The sequence below is a fragment of the Castanea sativa genome, chromosome 4 (genome assembly GCF_040712315.1).
Source record: "Castanea sativa cultivar Marrone di Chiusa Pesio chromosome 4, ASM4071231v1".
In the NCBI taxonomy this organism is placed as follows: domain Eukaryota; kingdom Viridiplantae; phylum Streptophyta; class Magnoliopsida; order Fagales; family Fagaceae; genus Castanea; species Castanea sativa.
The window spans coordinates 18,353,747-18,366,282 of NC_134016.1; the positions used below are offsets into that span (position 1 = coordinate 18,353,747).

At 35.7% G+C, this 12,536-nt stretch overlaps 1 protein-coding gene across 1 annotated transcript; it reads left to right on the top strand.

The window, feature by feature from the left end:
* Positions 1-7,298: 7,298 nt before the first annotated feature.
* LOC142630848 (myb-related protein 308-like) lies at positions 7,299-8,950 on the top strand. The gene is made up of 3 exons (XM_075804903.1): positions 7,299-7,601; positions 7,728-7,857; positions 8,107-8,950. The coding sequence occupies exons 1-3, from the start codon at positions 7,469-7,471 to the stop codon at positions 8,756-8,758; spliced, it is 915 nt and encodes a 304-aa protein (XP_075661018.1). The 5' UTR covers positions 7,299-7,468; the 3' UTR covers positions 8,759-8,950.
* Positions 8,951-12,536: the final 3,586 nt, after the last annotated feature.

Genomic DNA, 12,536 nt, shown 5'->3' on the forward strand with positions numbered 1-12,536 from the left:
TTCATTATCTTCGTTCGTCTAAGTATCAAGCTGAAGCTTGGTATGCCTGGATCCTCGGACTACATACCTCGTCTAAATTGATATTCTTTACTAAGTGTTAAACAGAACCTAAGTTACGTCTGATCCTCAGATCATCTACTTTGGAAAAATTAACATTTCAATTTATTTGTCTAAGTATCAAGCTGAAGCTTGGTATGCCTGGATCCTCGGACCACATACCTCGTCTAAATTAATATTCTTTACTAAGTGTTAAACAGAACCTAAGTTACGTCTGATCCTCAGATCATCTACTTTGGGAAAATTAACATTTCAATTTATTCGTCTAAGTATCAAGCTGAAGCTTGGTATGCCTGGATCCTCGGACCACATACCTCGTCTAAATTAATATTCTTTACTAAGTGTTAAACAGAACCTAAGTTACGTCTGATCCTCAGATCATCTACTTTGGGAAAATTAACATTTCAATTTATTCGTCTAAGTATCAAGCCGAAGCTTGGTATGCCTGATCCTGGACCACATACCTCGTCTAAATTGATATTCTTTACTAAGTGTTAAACGGAACCTAAGTTACGTCTGATCCTCGGATCATCTACTTTGGGAAAATTAACATTTCAATTTATTCGTCTAAGTATCAAGCTGAAGCTTGGTATGCTGGTCCTCGGACCACATACCTCGTCTAAATTGATATTCTTTACTAAGTGTTAAACAGAACCTAAGTTACGTCTGATCCTCGGATCATCTACTTTGGGAAAATTAACATTTCAATTTATTCGTCTAAGTATCAAGCTGAAGCTTGGTATGCCTGGTCCTCGGACCACATACCTCGTCTAAATTGATATTCTTTACTAAGTGTTAAACAGAACCTAAAGTTACGTCTGATCCTCGGATCATCTGCTTTGGAAAAATTAACATTTCAATTTATTCGTTCAAGTATCAAGCTGAAGCTTGGTATGCCTGGTCCTCGGACCACATACCTCGTCTAAATTGATATTCTTTACTAAGTGTTAAACAGAACCTAAAGTTACGTCTGATCCTCGGATCATCTGCTTTGGGAAAATTAACATTTCAATTTATTCGTTCAAGTATCAAGCTGAAGCTTGATATGCCTGGATCCTCGGACCACATACCTCGTCTAAATTGATATTCTTTACTAAGTGTTAAAAAGAACCTAAAGTTACGTCTGATCCTCGGATCATCTGCTTTGGGAAAATTAACATTTCAATTTATTCGTTTAATATCAAGCTGAAGCTTGGTATGCCTGGATCCTCGGACCACATACCTCGACTAAATTAATATTCTCTACCAAGTGTTAAGCAAAACCTAGGTTAGGCCTAGTCCTCGGATCATTAACTTGGGAAGAATTAACACTTCTTTTCTTTTTGTCGAAAACATCAGATCTTTGCATGCCTAAATCAAAAGACCATATGCCTTATTTTTACATAGTTCAACTAGAGATCCAAAGTGAAGAATCAAATACTTAAAGTGCATCACTTAATACAGTTCCCGGCATAATTAAACATTCCTGGAATATCAATTTCAATTTAAGTTATTGCTATTAACTTTGGTAAAGAACAAAAAGATGGTACTTATGGAATGATATGATCAAAACAAAGCAAAAAAGTAAGAATCATCTAAAACAACATTCGTGCTTATATTAGATTCCAAAATAGTACTTTTGCAATCACACTTAGAAATTACATTTAGAGATAAAATAAAATAAAAATAAAAAGGAGAAAGGCAACAAGCAGTCATTGTTTCAGCTTGATCTTAGGAGGCCTTTGGGGGTCTTGAGGAGATGGAAGCTGAATCGAGGACTCAACGGCAATTCCTTTGCCTTTGGGATCATCTATCAAGGTTATTGGATTAGCTTGATCACCCAACTCATCCTTCGAAGATTCCCGAAGGTCACTTGAAGGTTGTACATCTTCAAGCGCCTTTTCTTGTCGGATCAACTTGCTTAGGAGCATCTTCAGGGGAAAGAGTTGAGTCTTCGGCCAAATCACCCCCTTATCCTCGGATGATCCCCCGGCAGCTTCTTGGGCGGCTCGGGAATGGTAGAAGCTCGAATTCCAGGAGGATAGTAGACACTCTTTGCTTTCCGAAGAATGGAAGAGGTATCAACCCAAGCTTGGGAAAGTGCCTCATTCCACACTTGGAGTGCGCAATGCCTACATACCTTCGGAACACCGAGCCTTGAAGGTTTCGGTGACCTCCTTCACGCCTATATCATAACCGTCTTGTTCGGCTTGGTCCCTTGAGATCTCGGCCTCTTCTTTTGCTTTCTCAGCCTTTTTCTTCTCCTCAATGGCTTCCTCTTTGCCCTTGATGGCTTCCTCTTTGGCCTTCTCAGACTCGTTCAGATCTTTCTTGAGATCCTCTACGAGCCTTCGTGCTGCTGAGAGGTTGTCGTCGGCTTCATGGAGCATTAGGCGCTGATCCTCGGCCTGTTTAGTCGTTGTCTTCAGATCAGCCTCTAAGCCTGCCTTATCACTCTCTGCCTTAGCCAACTTTGCTGTGACCTCCTGCAGTTTCTTCTTGTGAAGATCCGAGATCTTTTGGGCGGTTTCACGCCTGGATTCCTCGGCCCTCAGAGATTTGTAGGAGCTGATGGCAATCTCCTCTGCCCTATGGCCAGATTGAACGGCCTACGAACAAAACATATAAAACTTAGACATATATATATATATATAGGAAATAAAAACAAAAGCCAAGGTTTTAGAGAAAGAAAACTCACCATTGCAAGCTCCTTCTTCAAAGTCATGAAGACGGTATGGTCCCTTTTCTTTCTAAGCTCAACCATATCCTCGGGGAGTAACAGCGCCTGCTCCAATGCATCTGCGACGCATGCAGCTGTCCCTTCATCGAAATTTCTAATGGACGCATCCACGGTAATGACCTCGTCGTCCATAGACATGTCAGGAAGCCATGCAGGGGCGCGCACGGCCACCTGTTGGTCGGTTCTTCTTTCCGACCTAGTCTGCATGGTGCGGGCCTACTTTCCACCCTTTTCCACCTCGGGCTCCTTGGAAACAGAGCCCTTTCCTACCTCCACCACTTCCTTCCCTTTCGGCTGATCCCTTTTTCTTTTGAGATCAGCTATGTTGGTGCGTTGAGTTTGGGAGGATGGGGGAGGAGGAGGAAGCCTAGTTTCAGGGCCTTTGTCAGCACCCTTCTCTTGAGTCCGAGGGCGCACCTCTTTTGGAGGTTCTTGGACTCTAGGGCCTTTGTCAGCGCCCTCAAGGACATCTTTTAGGCTGGGCTTAATCTTTCGTTGAATGCCCATATTGTCAAGTTCTTCAGTAGTAGCCTTTGAGATTTGGGTAGAGGTACCGAGGATGGAAGTTTAATCTTCAGGAGAGTAGGGTTGATTAAAAACCTCAAACTCGTCCTCGGAATCTGATACCTCAACTATTTCTTCTTCTTCTTCCTTTACAGTAGAGTGGGAAGACGCGGCTTCACCAAAGGTTAATTTTGTGGAGAAAGGAACTGTGGGAATCCCAACTGGAACGAATTGTGGTGGTTGGATTGGTTGGGTGACCAAAGTACCTTGAGGAATGGTAGTCCCCTCCGGTAGCAAAAAACCCTCAACGGCAACACTAATCCGAGGAAGACGAGGATCGTGGGCTTTAATCACACACTTCAGCGCCTGAAAGGCTTTAGATATCGGAGTGTAGCCGAGGATCAGATGAGCCACACGGAGTTGGCCGTCAGTATGCACGAAGATCTCAGCTTGTAGGATCCTATCCAATCGCCCGAAATCAACAAGATTAGGATGACGATCCGCTGCGTGTGGATCTGCAAAGTTATCCAAGTAAAAGTGGGTAAGAATAAGTAAAAAGATGAAATATAATAGTATGTAAAAGAAACTTCACCTGGAGTCCCTTCCCTTGTCGGACAGGGGAGGCCGTCATGCCAATTTCCTGATACGATCAGGAAGTCGTTTTTTAGGCCCTTATTTGATTCAGGCAGACATTGAATTAGCCTAACTTCGGAGTATCTAGACTTTAGGTAATATTCGTCTTTTTTGCTTAGGTAATGGAGGTTATAAACCCAGTTCACGTCGTGGTGAGTGAGCCCTAGGTTCATCTTCCCATTTAAGGCATCTATGGAACCTAGGATCCTAAAGACATTTGGGGCGCACTGGGTGGGAGCCAATCTAAAGGCCCTAAGATAATCCCTAGTCACAGTTCCCATGGGGATTTTCATTCCCCCTTCGATGAATGCAATCATCGGGATTACAACTTCCCCCGTTTTTCTTTTTGTATAATATTCTTCCTCGTTACAGTAACTAATGGATACATCCGAGGGAATTTTGTACTTAACCTTAAACTGCTCTATTTTCTCGTTTGAATCCACCAGGGACGCAAATCTACCCATTTTCTTTTGAAAAAAGGTGGGGTGTGAAGAAAACTAACTACGCCGAGGATGAAAGATACAGTGAAAAAGAGAAGATGGGAAGGAAAAGAAACAAAAGAAACAAAAAGCTGATAAGGAGGGGAAAGAGTATTGAAGAACTTACTTTTAAAAAAAGAAGAAAGCACGTCACCTCAGACAGGGTACTTGATAGAAAGAGAGAGTACGGGGAGATGGAAAGTGTGGCAGGTACGTTATGAGGTTTTTGTAGTGTGAAGAATTTTTTAAGAAAATTGGTATTTATATGTCAAAAGGTGTTTTGAAGCAGGCGAATTCCCGCCTCAACACAGGAATCGCTCTCGACCGTTGGATATGTGTCATATCAATGAAACGTGGGGGACATAGAAGTGCCAATTATTAATTCGGGGGCGTTTCGCATACCGAAGCATCGGGAACACGCGATGGGTAATTCAGAAGTTATTTCCGTCAGCAGTATTCCAGGATTCTGCAGGGTAAAAAGGTCTTTTAAGTCGAGATCCTATTTTCCTCCCGAGGTGAAAAAAAATAAAGAATCTCGAGGGGCTATTGTAGGGGTATTGGGCCCAGTAATTTATGAAGGGCGGCCCAACGAAATCTTTTGGGCTAGAAACCTAAATACGAAAACATCAAAATGATCGAGGAGTATTTAAATGTCCCAAAACGTCCAAGGAGTATATTTGTCCTCGGAATGTTAAGCCGAGGATACACAGTATACGTGGAGGACAATAGAAAGAGCGGTGGAATATCTAAAGTAAAGCTGCTACCACCGCCCATACATTAAAAGCTTTGTAATTGATACGCTGACTAGATAGATGGAAGGATTGGACCTGAGCATAGAGCTTGGAACTTGGTCCCTAATCCCAGCGGGCTTTAGGGAAGAATGGATGGGACAAGTATTCGAAAATCAGGATTGCAACCATAAAGTGGAAGATGATGAAGAGAAGGAGAGGAGTATAAATAGAAGGGAAGGCATACGAAGAAAGGGGAGGCTTTTTGAGAAAGAAAAAGTGTATGATAATCAATATTTGTATCCAAACTTGAGAAATATTATTATAAACTATCCTCGGAAACAGTCCGAGGAGGAATTCTCAGTCTTACTCTTTGCAAACGATTCTTTGTTTTGTTCCATTGGGCCCAAAGCCCGTTCTTTTTGTAATTGTCTAAGCCATCCTTGAAATCTAGATTACAAACCCATCCTCTACAAATTCATTGTGAAGAAAGGCCTTTCAAGCCCATTTCCTCCCAGTCGTGGTTTGGGAATTTGAATTGTGTCCTTACAATTACTTAAGTGAGAATGTAAAGGCTCCATTTGAAGATATCATCTTATGCCTCCAACCGGCCATGTTCTTGAGTTAGGGCCATATAATTTTCAAGATATTTTTTTTGTTCTTATCAAATATTGAGAATATAAATAGTAGGTAAGTGGTAAGTTTCAAGCCAAAAAAAAAAAGGTAAGTCGTAAAATATTTTGTTGTCATACAAGAAGTTTGATAATCGTATTTACTATTTACAACTAGGGAAGAGTACCACCCATTTAATCATATAACAACTTTACAGACTTAATTATAGATCATATAATTAGTATGACACATGAAGTCACCTAAATAGTATTAAGAAATTCTGGGACATAAATTTTTTAATATTCTCACAAATATTACTAAGATGGTAAGCTATGATTAGAGCAAGATCCCTTACACATGGACCTATCATTGACACCACTTTTTTATATATCAATTACAACATATCAAATTCACAATGATTTTAAAAGTTATGAAAACTTTTGTCTATATTTATTGAATAATATTCCAAATTCAAAATAAGTATTATATCACATTGTTTGGAGAATTCAAGGACACAATTTTTCTTGAATGCACCATACCTACCTTCCATTAACATATGATAAGTATGGTACATACTACATACAAAGAAAAGTGTATATCCTACAATGACCCACTTTGTATTAATCAATTTTTTTACATGTTTTTGCAAATATTTTTATAACATTTTTGATATTTTCCAACACAGACGTATAAGGTTCAAATTCTTCCTCCACCAACTATCAAAGAAAAAAAAAAAAAACCCTTAAAAAAACTTAAAAGAAAATTGTTGTGTTTTCAAATTGTCTTAACCAATTTACACCCCTATCAAAACCTATAGCTAATAGGCACAATTTAAAACAACATTATATTTCAAGTAAATAAACTACCAAAACGTAAAATTTTATTAAGTATATACTTTTTTTTTTCTTTTTTTTTTTAGAAGAACCAAGTATATGCTAAGTCATAGTTATCAATATCATACTATACGTGATACGTAATGTAAGATATGTATCATATTGTGTAGAAAAAGTTCTGTATCATAAAAGTGTATCAAAAATATTTGTGAATTCTACAATATATAGGTGTATATCTTATGAATCATATCATATCATATAAATCGTATTTATTAGATGATACATGAACACATTATTTAAATTGGGTTTTCTACTAAAATTTTGGGTTGGCTTGTGCCCAAATGCTTTTCTACTTGTTTTAAAAGTTATTGGCTAACTTTAGCTCATTACAAAAACATTGGCATGATTATTTATCCTTCTTTTTCCCTAAAAAGTTTAGACCATACATTTTGCCCACTTTCAAAATGAGTTACAAGGATTTTAAAATTTTTTTAAAAAAAAAAGGAAAAGAAAAAGAAAAGAAGAATAAGTTAGTAGGAGGAGAAACAAAAATAGAAGAAAATAAAAGGTGTGCAAGTGCAAAAGTGGAGGAAGTAGAAAAGGCAAATAACTCCAACTACATGAAAAGTAGAGCTACCTACCAAATCCAGCACTAACTTAATTGTAACCACTCGTCTTTCTCACCAACTCGGTCAAATACCCTCCTATCCCTTCTTAAAAGAAAAAGGGTCCCGAGTCAATTGCACCTTCTTCTCTCCACAACCTTCCATTTATATTCCCTTCTTTTCTCTCCCTTGTCCCCCCCAATTCCTTTTCTAGCTTCCATTCCATTCTCCACAAATCTCTCTCTCTCTCTCTCTCTCTCTCTCTCTCTCAAATTGAAAACCAACAACAACAACCACCATGGGCAGATCTCCTTGTTGTGAGAAAGAGCACACCAACAAAGGAGCATGGACCAAAGAAGAAGATGAGCGCCTTATCAACTACATCAAACTTCACGGCGAAGGCTGTTGGAGATCTCTTCCCAAAGCTGCTGGTAATCTCATTCACCCAAAAAAAAAAAAAAAGAGTTTTGTTTTGTTTTTTGTTTTAGATGAGAGAGAGAGAGACAGACAGACAAAGATTGTGTGTTAAGGATTTTGCTGATTTGTATTTTATGTAGGTTTGCTTAGATGTGGCAAGAGCTGTAGACTGAGGTGGATAAACTACCTTAGGCCTGATCTCAAGAGAGGAAACTTCACTGAAGAAGAAGATGAACTCATCATCAACCTTCACAGCTTACTTGGAAACAAGTAAGCAATACTTATTAATTATTCCCACTTTTTATCTCATTTTGGTTCTTTTACTTGTTTCAAAACAAATATTGATTTTTAATTTTACTTAATATAAAAACAACATTTTCTCCCATTTGTTTGATTTTGATTCAACCCTTCTTTCAAAATGAGCAAAATCTGATGTGGGTTTTGATAAATTTTCTTTCTTTCTTTCTTTCTTTCTTTCTTTTCCTAATTTTTTTGTTTTTACTTTTTGTGATCTCTCAGGTGGTCTCTTATTGCCGCACGCTTACCAGGAAGAACTGATAACGAGATAAAGAACTATTGGAACACACACATCAAGAGAAAGCTTTACAGCCGTGGAATTGATCCTCAAACTCACCGTTCGCTCAATGCTACCACCACCACCACCACCATTAACACTACAACTACCGCTATCAACACTAGCAACAACAAAGCAAACTGTACCAACAACAATAACAACAGTAAGAGTAGTAATTCTCTCTTTGAAGTGCAAAATTATGTGACACCATCGATGCAAGTGCCTGAGCTCAAGAATAATATTGCAACAACAACCAATATTAGCTCCAACATCAACGTGAAGGTTGCAACAGAGTCTGCTGAAGAGTCAAATAGTAGCAGTGGGGTGACCACAGAGGAAGTTTTTCCTGAACTCAACCTTGAACTCTCCATTGGACTGCCCTATCAGTCTCAAATCTCTTCTGTCAACATAAACGAGTTGAAGCAACAACAACAGGTTTCGTACCAGTGGTATGGGAATGTTAGTCAAAGTGGTGTATGTTTGTGTTGCCATTTAGGGTTTCAGAATGGTCAATCATGTAGCTGCAGCAAAGCCATGGGAACAGCCTTAACAGCTGACAATCTCTACAGATACAATAGACCCGTGAACTCTTCTTGAAGTTTACAAGTTAGAACTAGTCTCACTCTCTCTGCCTATGCTCACATGTAAGCTTGTGGTGGTAAAGAAACATCTCAAATAGTTGCTAGATTTTGTTTTACCCTTCTTTTTGTGGGTTTTTGGGTGGAGAAGAGAACAAAATAGCTGTAAGATATAAAACTTCTCAAAAAAATTCTAATCCTTTTTCTTCCTACTTTCTTGCTCTTGGGTTTTCATTTAAATCTTAGTTTATTCCTTTTTGTTTTGTTTTTTTTTTTTTTTTTTTGTTTTTTTTGGCCTTGAGAGTGAGAGAAAAAGAAATCCTTTACATGCTAATTGATAGAATTAATTATCCGTTGATTTGTTTAAACTTAAAATGCAAGTTTTTTTTTTTAGTTTAGATCTTTTTTTAGGTTATAACAAATTAACTACGCACTTAATTATTTGCTTATTTTTAAACATGCGATAAAATTAAGATTTAAGTTCTCCCCTATAGTATAGCTAATCTTATTTACAGTGTAGTTATACTGTAAATTACTTATAGTTTAGCTAATCGATAGAACTAAATACCCATTGATTTTGTTTAAACTTAAAATGCAAGTTTTAAAGATCTATGATACGTTTGGTAACGTTGTTCCAGTAATATTTTTGTATTTTTTATAAATACGTGTAAATAAAAATATATATAAAAATATGTGTAATATTATTTAAAAATTAAAAATATATATTTAATCGCATATACTAAACAGACTTCTAATTTTTTTGGGTAAAACGCTCAATACTCTTAAATCCTTCACACACCTTTCTTCATTATTAGCTTAGCTTGGTTTTAAACATGCAATAAAAATGAGATTTAAGTTCTCCCCTATACTTTAGCCCAATTTTCACAATATGTCACTGCTGCTAGTGACTTTCTTAGAAAATAAAAGAAAAGAAAAAAGAATAGCTTCTCTCAACTCAAAGAGTGACCAAGAGCGAGGAATGGAGAAGTGAAGTAACCAATGAATTAATTCATCCATGACAAAGAAGGAGAAAGATGTTGACAGAATATTAAGTTCATCTAAATTCAGTTTTTAATGTTTTATTCGTTAGGCATTACCGTATCAATGAAGTCAAAAGTCTTTCCGAACGAAACCAATTTAAGACTATTAAAATCAGGTTTGTGCAAATATATTATTTATTTAAGTGGAAATTAATGTAGCATATATACTTGATTGTCAAGCACGTGCCTGCCAATTGTTTGAATCCTTGTCAATGGTGATGGTGGCATAATAAATATACGTGTACCAGCCAGCCACTCAACCAGATCAAGATGTGTTGAGGATAGGGGTCGCAAAATTTGACACGAACTGCGAATCCGACACGATATAACACGAAATTAGCAAGTTATGGGTTGAGGCTTAACGGGTTCATGTCATATTCGGGTTGACACGGCTAACCGGTTTAATAAACAGGTTGGGTTAGTGTTGAACACATAGAACCTGTTTGACCCGTCTGACCTGTTTAATTAAATGACATTTTACCAATATACCCTTCAAACTCTAGGTATATAAACTTATTAGTTGTTGTGATTTATTTTCTTTGACATATTGTAATTGATTATTTGTGATATTGAGATATGCTTTAGTTTTGAATGATTATTTTTGATGTAGTTACTCGTTAGTTTTGAATTTTATATTAAAAATATTTATTTGTTTGTTTTTTCATTAATTTTTATTTTTCATTTTAATAAAATTTAATAAACAGGTCAACACGACTAACCCGTTTAATAAATGGGTCGTGTTAAGGTTGAGGAATTTTGACCCGTTTAATAAACATGTCGGGTTAGTGTTGACCTATTCAGTAGAATACTCATGATTTGACACGATACGAACCCGACACGCAAATACGAATTGCCACCCCTAGACTTGAGGCCTCGCTTCTTGTGATTGTGAGGAATGAAGAATCACATCATAAAGTGAGATGATAGTACAATGAAGAGAAAAGGAATAAATAATGGACAATTTGACAAAGGGCCCATCAATATGAGTTACTGATACGATCATAAATAATTAATTTACGTTTGGCTTGATAACCCCAAAAAAAAAAAAAACTGTTTTTATTTCTCTATTTATAAATAAACTAAATTTGAGCTTTAGTTTGTGTTTATATAATAAACAAGCAAGTTCAAGCAAAACAAAATTGTTCAGGTTTGTAAATATTAAAATTTGATAAAAATAGGCTGAGCATAAACTCAATTATAGGCTTAGTAATAAGCTTAATAATATACTTGCATTAAATATCAACCTCAAAACTTGATGTTAAGCTCGAGCTTAGCTTGATTTATTATTTGTAGGTTTCATTCAAGCTCAGAGCTTGAACATTTTACTTTTGTTATCAAGTCAAGATCGAATATTTATTATTCAACATTGTTCAACTTGTTTACAGTCCTCTGAGTTAGTTTACCACCAATATCATGTATTGCTATTATGAAAATTTTGTATTCTCTCTAAATTTAGTTAAATTATCAAGAATGATAACAACACCTTAATTCCAAAAAAAAAAAAAATAGCTATGCTGTAAATTTTTAATAAATTAATCAATAATCAATCAAATACTCTCTTTTTTTTTTGTTCGTTTTATGTAATCAAAAATTATATTATATCACATTAGTTAAATTATGATACATGTATCCAAATTCTTTATTTGTGGGATCATATAGTTTAATTGGTAAAGTTTCTTAGTATTATAGTAATTTATAAAATTGTATTACATCATGAAATAGAATTAGATAAAAAATTTCTCTAAACCAAATTGGAGGAATTTTGTTCAATCCATTACATGGTGGTTTAGAAGACATCCAAGTATATTAAGTCACATTAATTAATTATAAATCATTTAAATGTGTCAGGTGACTATTTCATAGGCCATGTGACTAAAGGTACATATAAATATAGACTTTTGAGTTTTGAGCTATCACATAATGAGTTGAAAAAACCTTCAAAATTTAGTTTAATTGAATTATACTCATACTAAGGAAGTAGATGGGAGGGCCTACCCCATTATATACTATATAGTTGGAAAATAATTACTCTCTTTTATATTTGAAATGGAGAAAACTCGTGTTACAACTCGTTTAAAATTTAAGAAATAGAGAAAACTCATTTTATACTTAAGATTAATTTTTAAGAATTTAAGAACTTATGTAATATTAGGTCATTTAAAATAAATTTTTAACAACATAATAAAAATTATTAAATTCCGAGAAATACTATTTTAGCTTATCTAAATAGTGGGTTCCAATTAGCTTAACTAGTAAAATGTATGAAGGTTGTATAAGAGATCTGTGGTTCAATCTCCGCCTACACCAAAAACTGATTGGTGTCTTAGTTCGATGATAAGAGTCATCATTAAAGCAAAAGTCATAAGTTGAAACTCTTTAAAAAAAAAAAAAACCTTATCTAATAAATGATAGTTACAATTGCTATTTTCCTTAAAAAATAATAATTTGTTTTGTTAAGGCAGTCCATTGGGATGAAGATTAGAGATGCAACCTAAGATTATTTATATGATGCATAAATAATTTAGCAGTTAGGTGCCTTTTATTTATTAGTATTTTAATATTATAGCTTAGAGCTACTTTTCTTTTCAAAGATTGAAGTTTGCATTTAATCTGTTCTATGTGAAGATTTACGTACAGGGTTAATTATGTTAATATAATTTTCAATATATATTTAGAAAAAACGAAAAAAGAAAAAGAACTTTATTTACGTTTGGTTTTTTATAGGGGTGGCAATTCGTGTTCGCGTGTCGGATTCGT

Bases quoted from the DNA above. Each gene is read 5' to 3' on its own strand.
- LOC142630848 (XM_075804903.1), top strand. From the start codon at position 7,469: ATGGGCAGATCTCCTTGTTGTGAGAAAGAGCACACCAACAAAGGAGCA. The intron at 7,602-7,727 runs GTAATCTCATTC...TATTTTATGTAG, and splicing joins ATCTCTTCCCAAAGCTGCTG to GTTTGCTTAGATGTGGCAAG. The intron at 7,858-8,106 runs GTAAGCAATACT...GTGATCTCTCAG, and splicing joins CACAGCTTACTTGGAAACAA to GTGGTCTCTTATTGCCGCAC.